At 37.3% G+C, this 27,066-nt stretch overlaps 1 protein-coding gene across 1 annotated transcript in view; it reads right to left on the reverse strand.

The window, feature by feature from the left end:
- The window catches only part of ATP8B4 (ATPase phospholipid transporting 8B4 (putative)), a 185,983-nt gene that overhangs the window by 76,239 nt on the left and 82,678 nt on the right, over window positions 1-27,066 (reverse strand). The window contains exons 8-12 of the mRNA XM_055132113.1: window positions 22,552-22,710; window positions 16,670-16,758; window positions 14,409-14,605; window positions 6,311-6,519; window positions 216-259 (exon numbers count right to left, since the gene is read on the reverse strand). Coding sequence (XP_054988088.1) covers window positions 216-259; window positions 6,311-6,519; window positions 14,409-14,605; window positions 16,670-16,758; window positions 22,552-22,710 — 698 coding nt within the window. The remainder of the gene's footprint in view (window positions 1-215; window positions 260-6,310; window positions 6,520-14,408; window positions 14,606-16,669; window positions 16,759-22,551; window positions 22,711-27,066) is intronic.

Consider the following 27,066-nt stretch of genomic DNA (forward strand, 5'->3'; position numbering starts at 1 on the left):
CATTTTCATGAAAACAGAGAAATATTTTCTTGCTTAGACATAAATCTATCTAAAAAAAATAGAAGAAACAGAAAAATCTTGCAGATGGGGGTCTAGATGAGGAGAACATTTAAAATACGAGTATATTTTTTAATGTGCTTAATTATTTCATTTGATCATAAAGTATGTACAATATGAAATCTAATGTAAGAATGAGATCTTATCTTCTCCCCCACCTTAGTCCTGTCTGTATTCTGACCCGGGTCATCAAATGCTTCACCTGCCAAGACAAAAATTAAAAATAAATGAAAATAAAACTGGACACACACAGTTCAAAGAAATAGACTTATTTATCAATGCACTATTACTAGCACTATTACTAGATGGCATTATGAATTAAATATAGACTCTAGGAGAATGCTTTCAACTTACAACCCTCTTTTTTTTTTTTTTTTTTGCTTTTTTTGGGTCACTCCTGGCGATGCACAGGGGTTACTCCTGGCTTTGTACTCAGGAATTATCCCTGGCGGTGCTCAGGGGACCATATGGGATGCTGGGATTCGAACCCGGGTCGACCGGGTGCAAGGCAAACGCCCTACCCGCTGTGCTATTGCCCCAGCCCCTACAACCCTCTATATGACAATCAACACAGAGATGCTCATGTTTGCCTAAAAGAAAACAAAATTGCCTCGTGATTTTAAAAAAGTTTGGAACCTACAAGTGGTGTTTTGCTATAAATTTCATCCTTCAGTTGTTATCTATGATGTTTACAAGAGGAAAAGTTTGTTTTTGCCACTTTATCTCTACTATTAGGGAATCCAAAATTATAGCCTAAGCAGACAAACTCTTATCAATGCTTGGTGAGTGTATCTTTGCCTCTTGGTTGTGCCAGATACATCTATGTATTATCAGGGTCAAGTATCCTCTTTAGCAAAAAAGATTTTACACAATCATGCATCAGATATTAAAAAATAACATTCTTAGTGTCTTATATAACTTTCTTAGTGTCTTATATGTGCTGACTACAAATATATTATAAAATATAAGATGTATATAGGAGAAAATGAATATTATCAATAGTGCCACCAGAGATAAGCGGGATACATTGAGTTTTGGGGAACTGTGTGATTACATAATCACACATAGCATTCATGATAATATAATATGTATGATTACATATGTTCATCATATTTAATAAATTTCTGATTTTCACTATGTTTTAACCACTTAAACTGTGATTATTTCTCCTATCATTTAAAATTATTTGTGAATCTAATTTTAAGTGGTTCTATAATAGCCTGTGTCCTATAATTCATTTTCATTTTTTCATACTTGGAGACCTTTATAATTTTTCTAGTGTTTTTTTAGTATGCAAAGTTAAATACTTTTGAATGATTATATTTCCTGTCCAAGTTATAAGACTTATTTCCATCCATCCAGTGCTATGCACTTACATGATCATCATAGCAAAGTTGTAAGATGAATACTGTCAGTCCACTTTATGGTGGAAGGAACAGAAGAACAAAATTCAACGTATTGTGACTAAACAGAGACGAGTAATTCATCAAGTGGGTTTTTGAAACTTAGTCCCTCTCTCTTCACTACACAATGTAATGGCCATAAAATGCCTTGGGGAACAAGCATAAATCTGTAACCCTGAAGGGATGCAGGTAGAAGGAGATCCTGAACTGTCAAAACACCTAGCCATATTCCTCATATTTTAATTTCAAACACAGCAATTATGCTGTGGTCATTCATTATCCCTTAGGTTGTCGTTCCGATAAAATTATTAAAACAAAGCAAAATTTATGTATTTGTATAAAAATTATACTCCCCAAATCTTTTATAGGTATGTTAATGGGGGGATTAATTTCTTTTGTTTGGAAACTACTCCTGGCTCTGTGCTAAGGAATCACTCCTAGCAGCATTCAGGGAACCACTAGGGATGACGGGGTGGGGGTGGGGGTGGGGGTCGAATCCAGGTCAATCATGCAGGGAACAAGCACTTGACTCACTGCACCATCTTTCCAGCATGGAGGAGGAGTGGATATTTAAAGAGGTTTGAAAAATAATACTTCTGAGTCAGAAATTATTTTCAAAGTTGTTGAGTAAATCAGGATGGAATATTGATATTTCCTGGGATGATAGCATGAGTACCCATTCTAGCTTCCCAGTGCTCAGATTCTTTCAAAGCCAAAGCAACTAAGTTGTGCTGATGATACAGAGTAGAGGGTCCTATTATATCAAGCCATCCTCTATTGCTCTCCTGAATAAAGGATTCTCTGTTCAGGACGGAGCCTGGGCCTCTCTTCTGGGGACACCACCCTGAGTTTGAGTTTATATATAAACTGGCCAACTTGTATGAAAATAACACCCCCGAAAGAGTGAGTCTGAAATATTCTAAGTCCTTTAGTAAAAATACATATATGTGTATGTATGTATATACATATACACATTCATATTAACAGTTTAGGGAATGTGGTTTTAATTGTGTTAATGTTTATTGTATTGATGTGCATTATTATCACTGCCCCCCTACCAAAAAGTCCAAGGTCATCCACCAACATCTTTATACATTATAATGTATCCTAAATATATTACAAACTATCATGGCATAAAATAAAGTGTGTTGGGGTTAAGTTATCCAATTACTTTCCTGTTTTGTGAGGGAAACTGCAGCAATCATGGGATTTGTAAATTTGAAGATTGGCAAAGATATCAAAATATACTGTGAAACTTGAAGGTCTATTTTAAAAACTTGATAAATCAAATAAATAGAATATGGTTCATATGTTTGATAATTTCCTTATAACCTTTTCCTAGAAAATGATATTAAATCCTCAGTATGAGAATCCAAAATAATTCAAAATAACTCCAATACTCTAAAAATTTGTCATTTAAACGACTCCATTAAAAACATTATTAAAATGAAATATTTTAAGTAAAGGTTCTATTTGTTATTAAACCTTATGAGAGTGATATAAGAAATTCACAGTGTAGCTGGGGCCTTGGGGTATCCTGGCTTTAAAGTCATCTGTTCCCCTCCCAGGGAAGCCTAGAGAGAGAGAAGTAGCCGAGGGAAGGGCAGAAAATGACGGTGGTCTTGGGTATAAAGATGGGATATCAGAAAAAGCTCAGAAGGCAGGAGAGCACAGGAATCAACTTTTTGGATTTCCTAGTTTTATCCAAAGTCCAATATTGCTTTAAAATACTTACGGAAGGCCAGAGAGATAGTACAGCAGATAAGGCACTTGTCATGCATGTGGCCGACCAACAAGGGTTCAACCTTCAATATCCCATATGGTGCCCCGAGCACCTCCAGGAGTAATTCCTGAGTTCAAAGCTAGAAGTAACTCCTGAGCATTGCTTGGTGTGGCTCAAAAAACAAACAAACAAAAACTTTAGCGATACATGCTGATTCCCATAAAGGAAACAAAAGGAAAAGTTTTCCTCTGAATGTTCTGGGCTAAAACACTGAATGCTGAGTCCAGTGAAAAGAGATTAATACAGGGGACTCTCCACAGACTAAATCCAAGAACATCCATTTATCTCTCAGCAAAAGTCACTGTCTGCTAATTGAACTGAGCCAAGGTGACATGGGTCACATATCAATAGAATGATAGAAATCTGGCTACAGAGTATTTTTCCTGACAAAAAGATACAGACAGGAATGGAATATTGATCTGGTCTGGCTACTTGGAATAGTCCTGTGCTGTGAAAAGTTTTTGGAAAGGAGTTGGGTTTCACAGCCACAGATTAAATAATAATTCCACATCTGAGCAAGGAGAAAATACTGTCGTTACCAAGAAAACTCAGGCTTCAAAGAACTTGTTCTCTCTGAGCCATGGATATACTTCTTGCCACAAAGCAGGAGCACTGAAAATACCCCTGACAGTGTTGTATCAACCTTCTTCCTTACTCAAGAAGAGCAACAAATCCCAAGTTTTCTCTAAGCGGGTAGAGCTCAGAAAGAGCGCATTTAACTGCAAAGTTTCACCTAAATTAGTCAACTTATCCAACAAATATATGCCAAGCCCTATTAATGTGCTGCTGGTACCAAATTAATAAGAAAGGAAGCAAAGATTTGGGGAATTTTTAATTATCTTAAAAAGCTTATTTGGGGGTGATTTTACTGTGATTTTGTTTGTTTGATTTCTTGGTTTTGGTTTTGGTTTGCGGGTGACATGCTGAGGTGCTCAGGGATTACTTCTGTCTCTGTGTTCAGAGATCACCAAGCCATCTCATATGGTTGGTGGACCATATGGGATGCCAGGGATCGAACTCAGGTTGACTTCATGCAAGGCAAGTGCCCAACCCACTCTACTGTCTCTCTGGCCCAAGGTTGATTGATTATTCACTTAAAAATTGTATGCTTAACCCAAGAATAGTAGAGATAAGTACCAGGAGGTTGGCTCCATGGCTTAGAAGCTGGCCTCACATGCTAGAAGAAAAGGCAGCTCAGATAAGAGAAGGGAACACTAGGTAAAGTGTGGTTCGAGGACCCACTGGGGATGGGAGATGTGTGCTGAAAGTAGACTATAGATCAAAAACGATGGCCACACAAGCCTTTGCACAGCCGCTTTGCTGCTGAACGACCAGGATCCAGAGTCAGCTATATTACTTCTGGTCCCAGCAAGTGCTTGCAGCCATGTCTCCAGACTGTGAACTAAGCTTTTGCTCCATGCTGCCCCAGGAAGGGAAATGATGCAATTTCCAACTTAAATCTCCCTGGACTTGATTGCTAGAATACAGGAATCCTAAAACCGAGTGGCCGCTAGTGGCCGCGCAACTTTATATCTCTTCATTCTCATCAGTGGAAAACTAATTATCAAATGTTCCCTTGTCAATAGGGCTATATTTGGGGGGGGATAAATTCCAACAAGAATAGTGAGTTCTGTGTTGAAACTCTAACAATAGTGAGTTTTGTGTTGAAATATGGAATGCAATCAAGGTAAAGAGAAAATGAAGTGAAATTTATCAGTTATGCAGATGGGGGTGGGGGGTTGGGGAGTGAGGTGGAGGGAGGTATACTGGTTTCTTTTTCTTTTTTCTTTTCTTGTTTTGGTGGTGGAATATGGGCACTGGTGAAAGGATGGGTGTTTGAGCATTGTATAACTGAGACATAAGCCTGAGAACTTTGTGACTTTCCACATGGTGATTCAATAAAATAATAATAAAAAAAGACCAATGGCCACTCAATACCTCTATTGCAAACCACAACACCCAAAAGGAGAGAGAGAACAAAAGGGGATGCCCTGCCACAGAGGTGGGGGGTTGGGAGGACTGGATGGGGAGGGTGGAAGGGATCTGGGATCATCAGTGGTGGAGAATGGGCACTGGTTGGAGGGATGGGTATTGTATGACTGAAACACAAGCACGAAAAGTTGGTTTTTTTTTATTTTATTGAATCACTGTGAGAGAGTTACAAGCTTTCATGTTTGGGTTACAATCTCACAATGATTTACACCCATCTCTCCACCAGTGCACATTCCCCACCACCAATATCCCGGGTATACCCCCCTTTCCCACCTTCCCCCTGCCTCCATGGCAGACAATATTCCCCATACTGTCTCTCTACTTTTGGGTATTATGGCTTGCAACACAGACACTGAGAGGTCATCATGTTTGGTCCATTATCTACTTTCAGCATGCATCTCCCATCCCAACTAGTTCCTCCAGCCATCATTTTCTTAGTGACCCTTCTCTATTCCATCTGCCTTCTCCCCTCCGCTCATGAAGCACAAAAAGTTTTAAGTCTGTAACTGTACCTCACAGTGATTCACTGATAAATTTTTTTTAAAAAAAATGTATGCTTAGGGGCTGGAGTGATATCATAGCAGGTAGGGCGTTTGCCTTGCACGCGGCCGACCCGGGTTCAAATCCCAGCATCCCATATGGTCCCCTGAGTACCGCCAGGAGTAATTCCTGAGTGCAGAGCCAGGAGTAACCCCTGTGCATCGCCAGGTGTGACCCCAAAAAAAAACCAAAAAAAAATGTATGCTTAAGACTTAATTTTGTAAATCATCATGATTTAAATTTAAAAGTTTTTTTCGAAAAGAACAGGGGCTGGGGAGTTAGCTCAAAAGGTTAATGCACATGCCTTGTATTCACCAGGTTCCAAGTGTGATCCCCAGAACTGCTTCAAGATATATATACCCCTTCTCCCCCTGCCCTCCCGATCCAGGACAACCCTGGCAGCCCGAAGCAACAATATGGCCGAGCATCAGTGGGAGTGGGCCCCAGGCTCCCAGGCACTGATGAAGAGGCCTCCACACATACACCAAAAGAAAAGAACTGTTAGCATCATTATGAAAGTGGCTATTTCCCTTACCGTAGATTTTTCCATTAATGGAACATTTTTTAAAAGCCATGATGTTTTGAGTGAGGGTGCCTGTTTTGTCGGAGAAAATGTATTCAATCTGGCCCAGTTCCTCATTGAGTGTGGTCGTCCGAGCTTCAGCAGGTGTTGCTTTCCCAGTGTAATACATCTTCCGATCCCAATTTATGAAATAACTGTGTCCCAGGCGAATGACTTCCACACTTTTATCCATTAAAATAGAGGGGAAAAGTTCCATCAATTTCAGGACATATATGACTTTGCCAAAGCATGACTTCTGCCAAGTTTTCAAAGAAGAAAATGTGAAGGTTTTGAACCTAGGTCCTAGTGACCCTTAGAATCTTTTCTTTGCTTTCATCCTTTTTTTTTCTTTTTTTGGTTTGGTTTGCTTTTGTTTTTGTTTTCTTTTGTTTGAGGGCCATGCCCAGCTATGCTCAGAATTTACTTCTGGCTCTGTGTTCAGGAATCACTCCTAGGGGTGCTCATGGGACCATATGGGATGCCAGGAATCTCCTCAACAGACAATGACCATAAACCTTTTAAATTGCTTCCTTGCAGTCCCATAAACTAAACTCACTCTATATGACATTTCAGGAAATGCTCCATGGCTTTGTATTAATAGCCCCAGGTGAGAATTCTTATGTAGCATAATAATTGGCATCTCCTTCTAGACATTAGGGGAAACCGTTAGTAATAGCATTTACCAGATGGCTGATCGAAAAAAAATGAGCTGTTTAAAACTTTCCAGTACATTGGTTGGTAAGGCTTCACTTTTGCCAAGAGGTAGAAAACAATATCTTCACAAAGCATTAAGCAATATATATATATGTATATATATATATAATAAAAGCAAGAATATGTTATCATATCTCTCTACTCACTTATATTGTTCATGATCTTGTAATAATTTATGACTTATCAGCCCTAAAAGTGGTATTTCTGTGGACAAGTGTGTGAACTTCTTCAGTTTTTGCCACGCATAAGGTCAAACTTATTCCCAGTAAGGCTTAAACAACATAATTTTCAACCAGTAAATTATTGAAAATCAAATGTTTAGACCTATAGTAAATCAGCAAATTTCCATTCAAAGCTATTTTTATTTTTTATTTTACTTTTATTTTCTAAGCACATTTTAAAAATTTGTGGTTCCACATCCAAGCTATTTTTAAAAAGTATTTTACTGCATGCCAAACATTTGGTTTGGCTTCTCACTATTTGACTTTTCACTCACTATTGTTTATTATTTGTCTTTGCTTTTCACTTGTGATCTTCTTAAAATTTTATTAGCCAGTTATATCCCTTCTCAACATTTCCTCATTGTATTATCTATCTCTTTTATCTTCCCTATTCAGAAATTGGGGTATTTATTGTATCACTGTATCACTGTCATCCCATTGCTCATTGATTTGCTTAAGCAGGCACCAGTAATGTCTCCATTGTGAGACTGGGGTAGCTTGCCAGGCTCTGCTGTGTGGGCGAGACACTCTCTGTAGCTTGCTGGGCATTCTCTGAGAGGGGCGGAGGAATTGAACCCAGGTTGGCCACGGGCAAGGCAAACGCCCACCCACTGTGTTATCGCTCCAGCAGTCACCAATAAGATTTAATGTTTTTAGGCTCTGAAGAAGACTTAAAAGAGCTAGAGCACATGCTTTGCATGTAGAAGCCCTAGGTTAGATCTCTATTCTCTGGGTTAGATTCCCAGCACGACATGGCTCCCCAAACACCAAGCACCACTGGCTATGGCACAAAAAAACACTGAAACTTTGAAAATCAGTGTTCTGAAAATGGCAAAGAACTATGTTATCACTACATGGTAGGTCAAAGAACATGAAATATGTCTTATTTATGTATATTTATTATGGGTATATAATAATAATATTATAATATATAATATAATACATAATATAATATAGTAAGTATTTTAAATATATAAATATTTAAATATATAGGTATATTAAATATATTAGATGTATAAAATAATATAAATATATTAAATATATAAAATATAAAATAATATGAAATGTGTGTTTATTATGGGTTTATAATAATTATATGTGTAACTTATAAGATAACATATACATTACATAATATATACATTATATAAATGTTTCCCATTTATCATTTAAAAATTGTTTCCACTATTTTTAAATTTCTACATTTTTATTTTAGTTTTTTTTTTTTTTTTGCTTTTTGGGTTACCCGCTGTGCTATCACTCCAGCCCCATATTTTATATTACTATTTTTTATATAAAGAAGTTTTCTATTCTTAATCAGATTTATCAGTAGTTTATAGATTGTATAGCTTCGGAAATTTTTTATATATAACCATAGATCTCTATTCTTTTCTAGTTTACTATTCTTTCACATTTAATTTTTTGTCACAATTAAAATTTTGGTTCTGTTTGGGGGCTACACCCATTGGTGCTCAGGGATTATTCCTGACTTTTTGCTCAGAGATTACTCCTGGAGCTATGTTCAGGCTAAATCTTGGCTCTGTGTTCAGGAATCATGGCTACTGATGCTCAGGGGTCCATATGTGGTATCTGGGATCAAATAGTTAGCCTCATGCAAGGAAAGCTCGTTAACCCTGTGCTATCTGGTCTGACTCATGGTTGGAGGTTTTAAAAGTATATGACATATATATGAGGAACTAAGTCATTTTTAAAACAGATTTTTTAAATATCATTTTATTGAGCAGTGAATTCTTCCCCTATTTTGTCTGGATGCTTTTATGTCACATCTACATTATTATCCTCAGTACAATGTGCTTTCAAGATTTTGGTTTTACTCTTATTAAAATAACACTTAATTCATCTTGTTTTCATTATTTTAGCCTTATACAATTGGGAAATACAAGAACAGTGATAAGAGAACATTTATTCTCTTCTTTTTAAAATATCCTTAGCTTTATAGCTGGAGAGATAGCACAGCGGGCAGGGCACATGCCTTGCACTTGGGCAGGGCCCAGCTAGAACCCCAGTAGGCCATATCGTTCCTCGAAGGCCATATTGTTCCTCAAGCATCCCAGGGGTATAGAGCCAGAAGTAAGTCCTGAGCAGCCTTAGGATGTGGCCTCAAACCAAAAGCAAAACAAGGGTTCAAATATTCTTAGCTTCAATCATTTATTCATTCTTCCTGATAGAAATAAAATATTTCTCTAAATAAATCTTAGAGCCAACATATCAGCTTTTTCATTAAACTTATTTGTAATTTTTATGGGTGAAATTAAGCTCTTAACTTCTTTGGGGGGAAAAATCTGGTATTTTGTAACACTTAAATATAACTTCAATGAGACTAGATTTCGGGGAATTAAATTTTCAAAAGTACCTCTATGGGTTACTCCTTTCGGTTCATTTTTGCTTTTTTACATAGGACATAGCATAGCTCCATAGGTTTGCTCCTGAACACTATATCCTTTACCTGATGGAATAATTTTTTTAAATTCTTCTTAACCTAAGGTAAGTGGGTTTTTTAATATTTAAATTCTTTGCTTAGGAGCCCAGGAGACAACTCAAAGTGCTGGCATGTGTGCCTAGTATGTATGAGACCGAAAATTATTATCTCTGACATCATATAGCCCCCAGTACAACATGTCGAGCACTGTGATGTCCACACAGCAGAACATTTTATCATCCGGCCTTGGCTGGCTGAGAATCACCAGGAGTGACCTTTGGGCCCCCTGAGTACCACTTGAGAGCACTCTCCTCTCAAAAAGCTTATTTAAGGGGCTGGAGCGATAGCACAGTGGGTAGGGTGTTTGCCTTGCATGCGGCCAACCCGGGTTAGATTCCCAGCATCCCATATGGTCCCCTAAGCCCCACCAGGGGTAATTCCTGAGTGTAGAGCCAGGAGTGACCCCTGTGCATCACCAGGTGTGACCCAAAAAGCAAAAAATAAATAAATAAAAAGCTTATTTAAGTAAAAAAAAAAGTGATTATGTAACAAAATCAATTAATTATCTTATTAAGAGTTATATGAAATTCTCCTTTTGGAATGAGGTTCATAATCACCTTTCCTGTGCTCTTCTATAAGGTGATCTTAGTTTTAGTTCTCTGCCACTTAATTGCTTGTCTTTTGACACCAACAAGGATATTCAGAGTTATATAAAATAGCTATGATAAGATCAGGGACCTATATTTTATTTTATTTCTTCCAGGAATTAAGCCTCTTTTTTTCTCTTCTGTAAACTGAGAAAGTTTGACTAGATGATACCCAAGTCCTTTCTGGGTATTAAATTCTGTCTCTCTATCTACTCTTGCTCTTTAAGGTGTTCTCCTTTAAACATGTACCTTGCTAACTTGTTTCTATGTTTCCTTGCTTGTTTGCTCTCTGGAAAAGCCTGTGTTCTCTCTTGAACACACTTCTCTCTTTCTTTCCCTCACATCCTCCGAAGTAAGTTTCAATAAAAACCATCTTGCTTCTCTCTCTCTTTCTCTCTCTGTCTCTCTGTCTCTGTCTCTCTGTCTCTCTCTCTCTCTCTCTCTCTCTCTCTCTCACACACACACACACACACAAAGCTATATGCTTCAAGTTTTAAAATAACATAGCATTGCTACATATTCTTCTCCAAAAAGGTTATGGTGCCAGTTCATTTTCTAACCATAAGAATAGTAACATTTTCTTCACCCAAATTAAAAATCATGCCTCTGTCTCCTGTAGAAGCATTTGATATAAAAATGAATGCCATACCCAGTCTATATTTATTCAAATACTTTCCTGTCATCGTTTGCTCTTCTGTGTGTCCTTTACTTCTTTAACAGTTCCTGGTTAGTGGTTTTAATTCAACTTTGTTTTCTTGTTCTTCTCATTCAAAATGTGCTAGTACTTTTAATAGACCAGGAACAGTGACTTATAAGCTGTAGGCAGTCACTCAGTTGAATGAAAGTATTGACCCTCGATTTTCCAACTTTCACCATGACATTAATGTCTAAAGAAGTTAAGTGACTAAGCCAAAATCACAAGACACACACACACACACACACACACATCACATCACAAAGTAAACAATTCAAGCATTTGGTAAAAACATGAGGACCTATAAGAATGCCACCAGAATGGTGGTTTACAGGTAACTACAAATAACTCAAAGCTTTCATGGATCTGATAGTGTAGAAGCTCTTTGATGCACAAAACATAAGGATGGAAGAAAATTTGATCACTCCATGTTGCAGAAGGAACTAAAGGAAGCATTTTAAATTATTTTGACTCCTTCGATCTTAAAATAGTCTAGAGAGAGAGGATATCCTTTTTGTTTGGGAAAAGAGAATTTAAAAAGTCACAGCAGAATATTTAGCCCTTTGTTTTGTAATATCAGAGAAAGAGACAAATGTTCAGAGTTAGCATAACAGGCTGCTTAGTTTTCTACCTGAATGCTCAAGGAGCAAGGCTTATGATTCCACCCACTCTGTGGCCAAACAAGCAACAAGGAAATGAGTTCCTAGTGCTTTGAGAAAAAAATGCAATCAAATGTTAATTTCTTGGATTACTACATTTCTAAAGATGATATATTTTTAAAAATATATTTGGGGATGTTTTAAAGCTACAGATAAACAAATTGAGTCCGTTTTTGCCTCTTTCACTCACATGGAATTGTCAACCAACGTAAATTCTGTAGTTTTATCTTCAAGTGACACATGGCACTAATTTATTCTTTATACCTAGTCAAAAGCCTAATGGGAGCTTTTGTCAAAGGTCTGCATCATTGTGACAGGAATACCTGGGAGCTCCTTATTATTTGAAGTCTCAGACTTTTGAAGTGCTTTTTTTCTCAACTAGAAATTATAACCACTTAGAGAAAAATAGGCTTGGATTTATCCTTATCAATACTATAAATTACCAACATAGTTGAGAGTTCAAGCTTCCTTTATCCCCTTCCTGATTTCTTTGTTCAGTAATAAATCATGCACAAGTTATAGATACGGAAGCACTGTGTCAACGTGTAGGAACATAGTTTGGACCTTAGTTCTGCCCCTAACTTGTATGACCCTGACAAATCATTTTATTTGTGAAAGAGGCTAAGCAATACTCCATAATATAGTTGAGAGCCATAGGTGAGCTAAAACATGTGAAAAACCTTTATTTAAAAAAATGTGAAATGCAATCCAAAGAAAAGGCAGTATTATTTGGAGCCAAAAGGAATGCAGCTATTTTAATTCTCTGACTTTATTGAAGACTATACATATAATAGGCAAACTAAGGCACAGAGAAGACAAGAGCTTTCTACAATGGCCCACAGCTATCAGTGGCTGTGCCAAGATCAGAACTTGGGTTTAGACTACTCCAAACAGGTTCTCTTTTGACCATGGAAAGAAAGGGAAAGGAACTTAACCTGAGAATCTAGCCTTGGTCTCTTAATAAAACAATCTCTCAATCATTCAATGAAAAAGACAATGTACTTCAAAGAAAGAGGGTATGCAGGATATAGTTCCTTCATGAGGACATATGAAACTGCACATGTGTAGATGATGAGCCACTAGCAGCATTTATTATTCATTTAGGACATAAAAGGAAAGCTATAAAAGCTGACCATAGCTCTTCTGGCAAAGAGCAGGATTTACTACAGACTTTATAATTGGATACAAGCATGAGAGGTCCTCAGAATCAAAGATGAGCCAGTAGAATACAGTTTAAGTAGAGCCCGCACTGACCACAGCTCCAGAAGGCCCAAAGCAATTTGTGGTGTTGTGGCCACATGCCACTACTTCAAGTCAATTTCCCACAACTTGACATTTCAATTTCCTGACCACTATCCAAAACAAGGGTGGATTTTGTGCATTAAACTTCCCTTGCTTCATCATAGCTCAAACTTTTGGAAAGAGAGAAAAAGAAGCTCGTAAAAATTAGTGGGGATTTATAGTTGATGATTTTGTGTATTGTTAAAATACTGGTGATGAAGAATGTCGAATAACCAATATCAATCTTGGCTCCAGTGTCTCTGGGACTGTCTGGCTCAATGTTGGTAGGATTAAGATCAAGAATATCTTAGGTACAGAATCAAGACCAACTCCTAAGGCTCATGAAACATATTCATACTTAAGCAGATATATATGTACATAGAAGGAAAGTGATGGGTAAATAAATATCTTAGAGTACAAAATATGTGTACATATATAATGTATATATGTGTATATATATATTATATACACACAGGAAATAAGCACATGCTAACATAAACACACAAACATATATATGTCACTGTCACTGTCATCCCATAACGTCTCCATCGTGAGACTTGTTATTACTGTTTTTGGCATATCGAATACACCACGGGTAGCTTGCCATGCTCTGCACTATGAGTGGGATATTTTCCGTAGCTTGCTGGGCTCTCCTAGAGGGAGGGAGGAATTGAACCCGGGTCAGCCACATACAAGGCAAATGCCCTACCTGCATATGGAGAATATAGAGCAAGCTCTAATTTGTAGGACCAAATCTAGAAGTGACACATTAGTGAGAATTGTGGATCATACTTTCCGTTTAACAAATGACAAGCATGACCAGCATTTATGTTCTCATTTAAAGTTATGACTAATAATAGTAAAAATAATATACATTAAGCCCTTACAGTGTGTCGGGCATTCCTAGAGTTGTATAGGTATTTTTATACTCCTAATAAAATTCTGTTATTATTTTCCCCAATTTTAAAATAAGGAATCTGACACACTAGAAGGTAAATTCAGTTGCTCAGGGCTATGAGTTAGTTAGTGGTATAATGGGATCTGAATCCAGGTATCTGGAGCCAGACTAGTAGCAGGAAGGCACCATCTCACTAAATGTACCTAAATGTTTGTTTTCTACCCAATATCTACCTACTTCTAATTGATCAGGCTACATGCAAATATATTTTACTCCATATATACCTGAGATGGAATCAAGAAGAAAATTTAAATACATGTATTATAATTTTTAATGCAAAAAATTTAACAGTTTAAGCAATCTAATCGCCTCATTTTTAACAGCTGTACAAGATAATAAACTGCTAGAGCAAGACATTTATATCTCTATTGTAACTTTAAATCCAGTAAAAAATAACTACCCATACACAAAGAAGGCATTTAACATAGTGACCATAGGAAATTACAAACTCTTATCTTACCTCACATATAATGAAATGGGTACAACTGTATTGAGGATAATAATATAGGACCAGAATGTTAAGAATCCTGAAAACACAGAGTTCTTTTCTCCGTCATTCCAGAAGAGAAATCTTCTGAATTGGTTCCCAATTTGACTCTCCCAGATTGAGTTTCCTATTGCAAGAATTGTTCCCAAGCATACCAGAAACCCAAAAATCTGAAATAAGAATGGAAGACTGGTTAAGATTAACCTGGAGTTAGAATTGGTTATATCAACACAATCTAACTGCATGCCCACTTCGAAAAAATTGTCATTGAAAATAAAGTTATGAGAAGTTCTTTTCATTGATCATAAGTAAGATTTAACATTCTTGTATCAGAAAAAAAATTTGCATTCTTATGTCAAAAATGTGACTAAATATTTTATATGTATTGTACCATTTAACTCTTCCATCGACTCTGAGATAGGAACAATTATTTTCATACTTTATGGGTTAAGCACAAGATAAATTAAAATAGAATCAAAGAAATATTGTATAACTAGTCTTTGAGTATAAAGCTAACAATGTCACATGGTTGATTCATGACGAGGGCATATATTTAAAGCTTATATGAAAAAGATCATATCATCTGATTTGTCCTGCTCCACGTTATTTTGTATCTATTGTCCAAGTATAATATCAATATATTAATAGTGTTCCTTCCCTTCACTTTCAAAATTATTGATGAGAAGAAATTATATGGTCACCCAAAAAGGTAAAAGCAAAAGGAAGCAAATAACAATAAAGTACAGCACAATATAAACTGACAAAGGGATAGGATGCACTGAATACCTGAGTTTTCTACTAAACAAATAGTGACTTGCTTTAAATAACCATTCAAAATCCAGAAGCAGAAAAGAAAAGACTTTCAGAGGAAAGAGATATACACGGGCTAGAAGGATGAGAAGACTAAGTTAATGAGGAGAATTATAATGTGGGCCTTAGCAGATTTATAAGCAGAATTAGCTACATAATTGTCAGGGTTGAGTGTAAAATGAAAATATAGGGTCTTGAGTGCCCTAAAATAGATGACTGGTTAAAGAAACTTTGGTACAACATGAAAGTTCATAAGTTTTTAACTGTATCCCACAGTGATTTACTAATAAAAAATTTTAAAAATAAATTAATTAATAAATCATGTCTACAGGTAAAAAAAAACAACAACTTTGGTACATCCTCACAGTGGAATACTATGCAGCTGTTAGGAGAGATGGGGTCATGAAATTTGCTTATAAATGGATAGACATGGAGAGTATCATGCTAAGTGAAATGAGTCAGAAAGAGAGGGACAGACATAGAAAAACTGCACTCATTTGTGTTGTGGAGTATAGAATAACGTCACATGAGGCTGACACCAAAAGACAGTAGATACAAGGGCCAGGAGGATTGCCCTATAGCTGGAAGCCTGCTTCATGGACAAAGGGGAGAAGACAGATGGAATATAGAAGGGATCACTAAGAAAATGATGGCTGGAGGAACCAGTTGGGATGGGAGATGTGCACCGAAAATAGATAATGAACCAAACATGATGACCTCTCAGTGTCTGTGTTACAAGCTATAATGCCCCAAAATAGAGAGAGAGTATGGGGAATATTGTCTTCCATGGAGGCAGAGGGAGGGTGGGAAAGGGGAGGTATACCCAGGATATTGGTGGTGGGGAATGTGCACTGGTGGAGGGATGGGTGTTTGATCATTGTGTGATTGTAACTCAAACACGAAAGCTTATAACTATCTCACGGTTATTCAATAAAATGTTTTAAAAAAGAAAGAAAGAAAATACAGGATCTCTTGTTAAAAAATGACTCACTCTACACAGAGAAGCGGACCAATAAGGCAAGAGTGAGGTCCCTCTACATGAGAGATTGTGGTTGCACAGTTCACTCACCCACAAAACCAGCCCTGTCCAAAGCATAGAGAAAAGACATGAGCAAAGAAAGGTAAGCCAAAAAGGCCAAACAACCTTAAAAGTATGGGTATTTTTAATTGTTTTTTTCATTTTTTAATGAATCTTTACAATGTGGAAAAGACTATGAAATTTTCTAAAAAGCACCTATCTCTAGGAGAAACTATACCAACAGTTGAAAAATTATAATCTAGAAAGTATAAGCTAGTAAATCTGGGCCCAAAATGCAAAATTCACAAGTACACAGGAGAATCTTCAAAAAAAAACAGTAAAACACAAAAAAGAAATTAAAATAACAATGACTAGTGATTTTGCTAATTTTGTTATAGTAACTCACCCATAATACTAGAGTATTCATCAATCTATCTATGCTTGTCCTTTTAAACTTTGTCTTACCACTGTTCTGCATTAGTTTAGTGTCAGGACCTGGGGGAAAGTAAGAAGGAAATGTTAACTGTTAAATTATTAGAATATCATTAACAATGTTAATACTAAATGCCCCATTCAAAAATTCCTAAGAACATTATTACATGCTTTCAAGATGGATTATTAGTTGATTAACAAAGGAAAATATTAGCTATGTTGCTAAGGAAATCCTATATGGATAGAATAGATGATAAATAAGATCATATAATATTTAATTAAATGTGACTACTCTAGTTTTCCTTCTCCACATTATCCTCTCATAATTACAATCATTCCATGCAGTTATTTAATATAAAGTAAGGGGAAATGAAATAAAGAAAAGAAGGAAGACACATGTGAAATTAGAAGCCATTCTCAAAATCAAGGATCATGGATCAAACCTTCAAAGACTTTCCATTTACTTACAGGACAAATTGAAACAAAGATTAGGGTCCCATAACAATTCACTGTCTTGAGCTGAAAATTGTACTCCAGTATAATTTCTATTCTCAGCCACAGCTGTGTAAAGGAGACCACCCACATTTTCACAGAATCATTTATTAAAATCAGATGGGCATGGAGGATGGGAAATGTTTCTTTTGTAATAAAGATCACAAAGAGCAAATAAAGTTTGTGATTGCTAAAGGCTGAAATAGTAACAGACAGTTGGTGCTAAAAATGTACATCTTTTAGGTATGTAAGCAGAGACAGATTAGCAAAGAATCTACTTTATGTTTTTGTTAAGCTCTATTTAAATACATCCACAGATGTTGACATACACATCTCTTCTCCTATAGTCACAGGTCTTAATTTATTTTTTTGTATTCATCAGTTCCTATTGCCTCATCTTCTCATCATTCAGACACATTTTTGGGCCTATCACTCCATCCAAAGAGATTTGTTGTTATTATAATATCCACCATGCTTGCTTTGTTTGCTTAGCAACCTTTGGCACTATTGATTATTCCATCTGTTTGAAACACACTCTTCCCTTAGCTTCTGTGTTATACAGTACTCCCCTGCCTTTTTATTCTTTGGTGACTTTTTTGGCACATATGAAGAATCTCCCCCTCTCTCCAGTCATTAATATTGGAATTCCCTAAGACTCAGAGAAAGACCAACTTTTCTTCTCCAACACACTCTGCAATTGCAAGTCTTATCTAATACCATAGTCCCAGTTATTATCCATAAGCCACATGTATAACACTGAGATATAAACCCATGTATTTAACACATTTTCATTTATACCTGTGTGATATATCTACCTGGATCTCTTCTAAAGTCCCTAAGTGATATGTGTGCAACCAAACTATGATCTTCCTCCAAGACTTGACCTCAGTGAAAAGCACCATATCTAATCACCCGGTGCTTTAGCTCCATGATGTCTCCAGACCAAATTATCATCACCTCTCAACTGGGTTATAATATAAGTCTGATAACCTTTTCTCCCTGGATCTATTCTGCCTATGACAGTAATATTTTTCCTCCCCCCATCCCAATATACTTTCTTTATCAGACTTTCTATTTATGAACTTTGCAAGCACTGTAGGCAAAAATGAACATCTCAAATGAAACACAGAAACACATTGCACATGTTCAAAAAAACTAGTGATGACTTTCCAAAGCTCTTAGGATAAAGACAAAAGTTCTTAATACACACCACAAGTCCTACATGCTCTAGCTCCTAGCCATATCTCCAGTCACATTGCTCTCTCTTACCCATAAGGTTTTCTTATTCTACATTGACCCAAGTTTTTCGACCTCATTTTTGTCCCTTTCACCGCAGGGCCTTTGTCTATGGTTTTGGGTCTTTCAAGTACTTGTCTTTTCCCTCATTTCAATACTCTTGTAAATCCATGTTCTTATTCTTTAGATCACTTATCTCAACTTGAGATTATATATTCATTATGACAAATAATTAATATTATCTCTCATACCAGGCCAAAAGAGACTTCACTGGGTTTTCTTATGTTCATAATTGCAAATGAGCAAATAATATAGTGCTTGGCTTATAGAAGACTCTCACTAAATAACTAGGTTATTTAGCACCTGGGAATTTTAGGCCATGAAAGTACATATTTTTCATCTACTCTTTCTACTAACTAGTATAACTGGTCAAAACTAGGTCTATTATTGAATGAGTTCACTAATAATAAAATTGAGTCTTAAAGAATTCAGCATGCCTGATACTTCTTGTTAGTAACTGCCAGGGCCAGAATTTCAATCCAGATATATCTAGTTTTAGAGCACATTTTACTAGAGCTTAAATATTTTTAGACTACAAGAAATGACCTATGACTTAATCAATTGGTTACTTGGTTTGATTAATATATAGTTAAGACTGAGACTTCTTCAGATTCCTGAGATGGAAAAGATGACACATTGACAAAGGATAAATCTAGGGAAGAGAAAATTTGTGTTAGTCCAACCTGAAGTGAGAATACAGGGAGGCAGCATGGAGATAAGTACCTGGACTTCTGTCTTTTTTGTCCCTTTATTTTTTTGTTTTTTATTTATTTATTGTTTGGGGGATCTGGAGTGATAGCACAGCGGTTGGGTGTTTGCCTTTCACACGGCCAACCTGAGTTTGATTCCTCCGCCCCTCTAGGAGAGCCCGGCAAGCTACCAAGAGTATGGAGCCTGCACAGCAGAGCCTGGCAAGCTACCGGTGTGTATTGAATATGCCAAAAACAGTAACAATAAGTCTCTCAATGAGAGACGTTACTGGTGCCCGCTCAAACAAATTGATGAGCAACGGGAATGACAGTGACACAGTGATTGTTTTGGGGGAAACTGGAGCAATAGCACAGTGGGTAGGGCATGTTAGCCTTGCACGAGGCCGACCTGGGTTCTATTCCTCCGCCCGAATGGCAGAGCATGGCAAGCTCCCTGTGGCATAGTCGATATGCTAAGAACAGTAACAAAAAGTTACCCAATGGAGACGTTACTGGTGTCCACTTGAGCAACCGATGAACAACAGGGACGACAGTGCTACAGTGCTATTGTTCGGGGACAACATCCAGCAGTACTGAAGAGTTACTTTTGGCTCTGTGCTCAGGGATTACCCTAAAAGGGCTCTAAAAACCCTATGGGTACCAGAAATCAAATCCAGGTCATCTGCTACACTCTCTTTAGTCCCCATCTCCCTTTACTCTCTTTCCATGGATTCCCAGTAACAGAACCCAGCTAGAACCAAAGTTCAAGGAAATACATTAATCAGTCTTCAAGGGCAAAGAGAAAAGTAAGAAAGAGGAAGAGTATATCGGGAGAGTTAAATGTAACACATCTAGCATGAAATGCTAAATCCACCAAGATGCACTATTGTGGGCTCTTTAAACGAACAAAACTCCTAACCCAGAAATATGTTCTTTTCCTTTCTTGAAAATAAAGGAGAAGACATTTTCACAGAGGCATAGCCTAACTATAATATACATTAGATCCTCCTAAATTCTAGATTTGTGAAGTATCACCTGGAAGGGTTATATAACTAAGGTAATGTGAAAAGAAAAGTTGATAGTTTGCTTTCTGTCAGTTCATAAGATCCAGGTTTTCACTTGGAACTAGTTCCCCGAATTAAATGCCTCGAGACTTACAGCATTTGCAATATTGCATCTATTCTATTCTGATGTTGATGAAACAAATCTTTTATTCTTCTCATTGCTATTAGTCTAGTTAAGCTTTCTATGAACAATTGTGCCCAGGCTAAAGTTAATGCAGACATACTCTGCTTTATAATTACCTACTTATCTACATTATAAAGGACCTCCTGAAAATAAACATTCAGGCAACAAAGGAAAAGAATATTCTATTCCCTACCAAATATTCATAATCCCTACCAAAATCAAGTCAGAGAGCAGAAAGTTTTCCCAGCTCTCTGGAGCAGAAAAATATTCTGGAATCTATGATGAAAAAAGGGAGAAATGGGGGAAAGGAAAATAACATTTATCAAGAACCCTCTTCTGTATACGTTATCACATGGAGTATTTGCAATAATATAATAATAATGTACTCTATTACTAGCCCATGTCATAGTGAAGGAAACTCAACTTTGGAATTTTAAGCAACCAAGGCTTTGTACGGTTTTATTTTATCATTCTAAAACTGATAAACAAAACTGAACCCAGATTTGCCTGATTTAAATTTTGTAAACTTCCTGTTATAATTCTTTTGAGGGAGACCTGTGCAATATAGCCACCTACTTCCTTCAAAGTAGAAACATTTTCCCATAGAACCAGCCTTAAGAAGGAAGTCTTGGCCCCAGTGTGACTCAGAATAGCAGCTGTTCTAGCATAACATACTCTATAATCGAATGAGTCACTCCAAACAGAATCACACAAATGCAAACAAACTTTTGGACTACTGCCCATTCACATGATAAAGCACCTCCATTTCTTTTTTTCTTTCTTTTTTTTTTTTTTTTTTTTTGCTTTTTGGGTCACACCCAGCAATGCTCAAGGGTTATTCCTGGCTCATGCACTCAGGAATTACTCCTGGTAGTGCTCAGGGGACCATATGGGATGCTGGAAATCGAATCCAGGTCAGTCACGTGCATGGCAAATGCCTTACCTGCTGTGCTATTACTCCAGCCCTGAAGCACCTCCATTTCTACCATGACAGGGAGCAAATCAAGTGGGTGCTGCCCTTCAGAAAACTTTCTAGAACTTTATTAAGTAAGGAGATAAACCAAAGTTTATGTATTAGCCTCACTCTCTTTCTCCAATGTAAGAAAGATGAAAATTAGATAAAGTATGTGATCATAATTTTTTCTATGGTTAAAAAATAAAAGCATCAAGTTAGAGAACTACAAAACCAGATTTTATCCCCAGATAGAACACATAAGGCCTCATTTCTAGGGATTTCCCAAGTCCTTACAATGGCTGTGTACCAGAGCAAGAGCCTTGCTAATACCCACAGCTGAGAGTATTTAGGCAGAATTGAAAGATATTTCCAGGTTTGGAACACTTTTGAGTCTTTAACAAACATTTTGGTGCTGGAAAAAAAAAACAGTTAAGAAAAACATTCCAATTTCGATTGCACATATAGTCAACAGCCCTAAAACACATCTTAATTTGGTGGCACAATAGACAGGATTTTTAAAAATCAAGGCTGGCAATTGATGTCTGAGTCCAATTTGAGTAACTTTACAAAATGGTGCTACTGTAAGTTTCCTTAGCAGGACACTAGCTACCACCTTGGGCCCATAGAGATAGAGGAGAGAAAAAGAAAAAGTGGCCAAGTTGCCATCAAGAAGAATAAGATGTACTTTATCTCCTTCCCCTACCCAGTGATATTTTAGGAATCCCTGTCTTAGACCTCATGTTGACAAATAGTTAGAAAAGCCCAGAGTGCAGGCCTAGGAGATGATTTTGCCAGAGAGCTACTGGGCCACTGTAACCTATAAAAACAACAGCAGCAAGGGAGTTCTTTATCACATTCTTCACACACACACACACACACACACACACACACACACACACACACACTTTAAGGTTGATTATTACATGAAATAATGAAGGGTATATTAGATGGAGTTAATGAACTAGAACTTAAAGAGTGGTAGCTTCAACTGCATAATTCAGGCGCCCAAACCCAAAAGTATGTTGATAACATCAGTGATTCCTGACACAAGGGGACCAAAGAGACTACTCTGGGCCAGAGGTGTCTGCCCTGATACTCTGCACTCCTCCAACATTAGAGCAGCACCTTCCATAGAACCCAAGCCCAGTGTTCATGTGACCCCAAGCACTCTAGACCATGCCAATATGTATCACAGAAAGGGATCTCCCATTAACAGTCCTGAGTAATCTGCTGTACCTGCAAAAATAACCACTCCAAAACACCAGCTGGTGTTTCTCAGGACACAGCCCCTCAGGATTATCTTCTCATTGTTGAGGGAGTGTTTGCTGTCGTTCCAAGAGAGGACTCCTGTGAATTTATCTAATTTGTTGTTAGGTGCTTCACAGATGATGATACCTATAAAATAAATAAATAAATAAAACTAGACCTCTTTGTGACTCACTTTGAACTCTCTTTACAAGCCTACAGTACTATTACCATTCTTCTTAAACTCTACACATTTCTCATCTTTGTTACATATACAAGGTGGTGCTAAGAAAAATCAGTGGGGGAATTCCAAGATGGAAATCCATCAAATGTTTTAAGACATGCCTTTTTATGCTGTTCAATTCATCATCATCATCACCATCATCATCATCATCATCACCGTCATCATTTCAATGAGTTTGTTAAGGAGGTGGTGTGGGGAAGTGGGGGGAAACCTGGGACAGTGACACTTATGGTAGGTTTTGAATTGGAACAGTAATGGAACAAAAAGATTATTAATGGTTTACAAATCATGGTGCCTAAATAAAAGGAATAAAAATCATAATACTAGTCTCAAGAGCCATGAAATGTTTTTTGCTAAAACTGCCTTTATCTCTATTTCTAGTGTATGACAAATGGTTTTTGAAAATAAAGCAATGTCTCTCCTAAAAATTTTTCTCATCCCATCTCTTTTCATTTTGAAAGTGAACTTTCACACAGGGACAAGATAGCATGCTTTCAGTTTCACAACCATGATGAATCAGGTCTTCCGGGGCTTGTAATCAGAATTTTGGGGGTCCTACCATACTCCACCCTCAAAAAACCTGGCTCTCTTTGTCACATGTGCCTGAGAATGCGTGTGAATTTTTTCAGCTGTTCCAGTTCTTCTTATCTTGATTAGATTCAGAGTTCTGGGGACTCTCAAAGGTACCATATAAATTGCCCCAAACTGGCCAGAAAATGTTTCTCATTTTTGTATTTTTTTTAAATTCCAAGTCCATTCCAAACCAAGGGCATACCCATTCCAAAACAATGAATCAATTTATTTCATTATTTTTATTTTTTTAAAAAAAATACATTTTCAGGATGGTGATTCTCTTGATAGAAAAAAGAAACCAGAAATAATCTTTTATGGATCCTGTCACAAAATATAACTGTTAGATTAAAGTACATTTGTGTTGCAAACTGCTGGAGTTAAAATTTTCAAAGCAACGAGTGCTAAGACTTATAAGACAGGGAAAGAGAGAAAAGAAGGAAGGAAACAACAAGGAGTTGTTGGTAAATCGAAATAAGGGGGAGAGATCAAGCCAGGGCCTAAAGTGCCAAAACTTTCTCTCTCTCTCTCCCTCAAAGATAATCAAAATATATCTATTTAATCAGAAACCAAAGGGGTAGGGTGGAACATTAAAAAAAAGTGGCCCTTAGAAAATTAATGGCAGAAGCCTAGCTTTATTAAAAAAGGAAAAAGTACAAGCATCTAGAAAATCTGTGTTCTGCCATTATCTCAACCTGTTGTGCACACCTGATGATTTTAGGGTTTCTTACAGGGCCCCCTTACTTCCCGTGTGAATATTACTTTCTTTCAAGATTCTTAGACAGGGTATAGCAGCCAGGTTCCACTGGCTGTTTACTCCTGACAACCAGACTACTGACACTAGCAAACCTTGCTTAAAAGTTATAAAAAATAATAAAGTTTCCTTGAACGAGTCAGAGTCTCAAGGCTCTCAGGATTACTTTTCCAACTTCCACCTTCCTTTCCTCGGGATTAACAAATTAACCACCAGAAGACAAGTTTCTCAGCTATCCATTGAAAGAGAGAGAGAGAGAGGGAGAGAGAGAGAGAGAGAGAGAGAGAGAGAGAGAGAGAGAGAGAGAGAGAGAGTGCTGGTAGAAGCATTTGGATGAGGCTACATAAACTGTACAACATCATTCCTACATGAAATAAAGTGCTAAACTTGGGTTTGCTCCCTGCCTTTGAGACTTAAAAGTAGCTGAAGACCAGTTTTTACTGACCAACATGATTTGATAATCATGTTGATAATCATGATTTGATAATCATGTTTTCTATCTTCTAAGAATTCAACATATCTTTTTCTTGACCAAGAGTTTTTATTTCAGGATGTCTTAGAACCTTGAATTTGATATCACCAACAGATCATACATAAAAGAAGGTTGACAGAAATCCTTAAAGTTTCCAGTTTCTTGACCCAAGTCAATTTCTCAGACTTCAGAATTGGCCACTTTAAAAAAAAAAAAAAGTGCTCTGGGCAAAACAACAAGATACACAGTTCCTGCCAATAGAAATATAAAAAACAGGCTCATTTGATCATTTTTATTGTCGCAAGCAATGACTGACATGGAAGCAAATACAGCCTTGAACATGTTGACATCGCTCCGCCCTGGCCCCAGGGCTCATGCTCTCCTGGCCCAATATCAAGGGTGCGGTACTAGAGAGGAATGGACAGCAAGGCCAAAGGGTTCTGCCTCAGTTCTCAAAGGCCAAGCCCCAATTCAACCTTTCTTGGAGGTCCCAGTGATTTTAGTACCGAATACAGGGCCCAGTCAAAACAAAATGGCAGGAACAAAGCCAAACTACGATTTTTCATCTTCAAAAGAACTCAGCTTTCCCTCTGTGAGCCCAAAATACAAACTTCCCCCCTTCTTTTCTGCTCTTTCACAAGCGAGTAAACAGAGTTCTTTGAAGGAAGGAATTCACTTCCTTCCCTTCCTGGATTCATGTCTGTTCTTCATCATTTCCCATCCTACCTACATAATAATATCTTATTAAATGCCTATTGGAAAGACGGATGGGGGAAATTCAGATGATTTTTTCAGAAAAAAGTTGGAAAATCAAATGGAATATCAGAGCAGATCTAAGTTGAATTAAAGAAGTGGTGCGTTTTCCTGTGATATAGATAGTTGGAAATGATCCTAGAAAACAACTGAGTGCTGAAAGTAGGTAAAGGGATATACATGATAACCTTTCAGTACCTATATTGCAAACCATAATGCCCAAAAGGAAGAAGAGAGAGAGAGACAGACAGACAGACAGAGACAGAGACAGAGAGACAGAGACAGAGAGAAGAAAAGTGCCTTTCATAGAGGTAGACTGGGAGTGGGGGTAAGGCAGTGAAAGTGGGGAAACTGGGGACATTGGTGGTGGGAAATATGCACTGGTTAAGAGACAGGTGTTGGAACATTGTCTGACCAAAACCCAATCATGAACTTTATAACTGTGTATCTCACATTTAGTACTGCATTGTTAGCGCTGTCTTCCTGTTGTTCATTGATTTGCTCCAGCATGCCCCAGTAATGTCTCCATTGTGAAACCTATTGTTACTGTTTTTGGCATATCGAATACACCACGGGTAGCTTGCCAGGCTCTGCTGTGTGGGCAGGATACTCTCAGTAGCTTGCCGGGCTCTCGGAGAGGGATGGAGGATTCAAACCTGGGTCATCTGCATGCAAGTCAAACGCCACACCCGCCTTGCTATCGCTCCGGTCTGTATCTCACAGTATTTGAATTTTTAAAAATGGTACATTTTCATGGTAGTAATAATAATAATGAAGAGTATTGGAATACCTCTATTATTGACCACATGGGGTGGAAGACAGGTGATTCTTAGGATGGCCTAACTCTAGCGGGATGCAAAGAAACCTGAAAGCACTGAAATAAAAAGTGTGACCTTTAAAATACATTAGAACAACCAAAAAATATTCCACTAATAAGGCATAATAAAGATTAGGGTAAATGCTTGAAATCCTTCTTCCTTTTTCTAATTATATCAAGAAAAAAGAAAAAGGCAGTAGTGCACTTAACAATGGGTGAGGAAGCATTTTAACATCATTTCTCATTATTCACTGAAAAAAATTTAAAGCACAAAGCCATTTTTAATGGACAATAAAACAACTTGAAAAAAGTGATGTCAACAATGAAGTACAAATACAATCAAACTAATCACATTTGTTTGCTGCTCTGATGAGAAAAGCCATTATACTGCAATAATGGCTTTTTGTGCACAATCATTCAGTGCACAATCATACAGAAATGCTCTAGACCCCTTCTAAACAAGACCTACAAGATTTTTCTGGAATTTTCTGAGCAGAATTTTTAGTTAATTTTCAGCCTAAAAAAAACCTTTTCTTGGGTCCACAGACATAGTGTGTGTGTGTGTGTGTGTGTGTGTGTGTGTGTGTGTGTGTGTGTGTGTTGGGGGGGGTTGGGGTTCAGTTCAGGCACTTGCAAGGCAAGTGCCAGTTTGTCTCCAGTACTGAATGGTCCCTGAGTTCCTCAGGAGCAAACCCCAATCACAGAGCAGAGTAGCCCACAAACACCATCAGACATGACCTAAATTTCACCACCAGCCCTAACATAAATAAATAAATAAATAAATAAATAAATAAATAAAACCTCCTCAAACTACAGTATTGATCTCAAAGGGAACATCTATAGTTTATCATGAAAATGAAACTCTGTCCTTTTCCATTACCCCGCATTTTTATTTA

The sequence above is a fragment of the Sorex araneus genome, chromosome 3, assembly GCF_027595985.1.
Source record: "Sorex araneus isolate mSorAra2 chromosome 3, mSorAra2.pri, whole genome shotgun sequence".
NCBI lineage: Eukaryota > Metazoa > Chordata > Mammalia > Eulipotyphla > Soricidae > Sorex > Sorex araneus.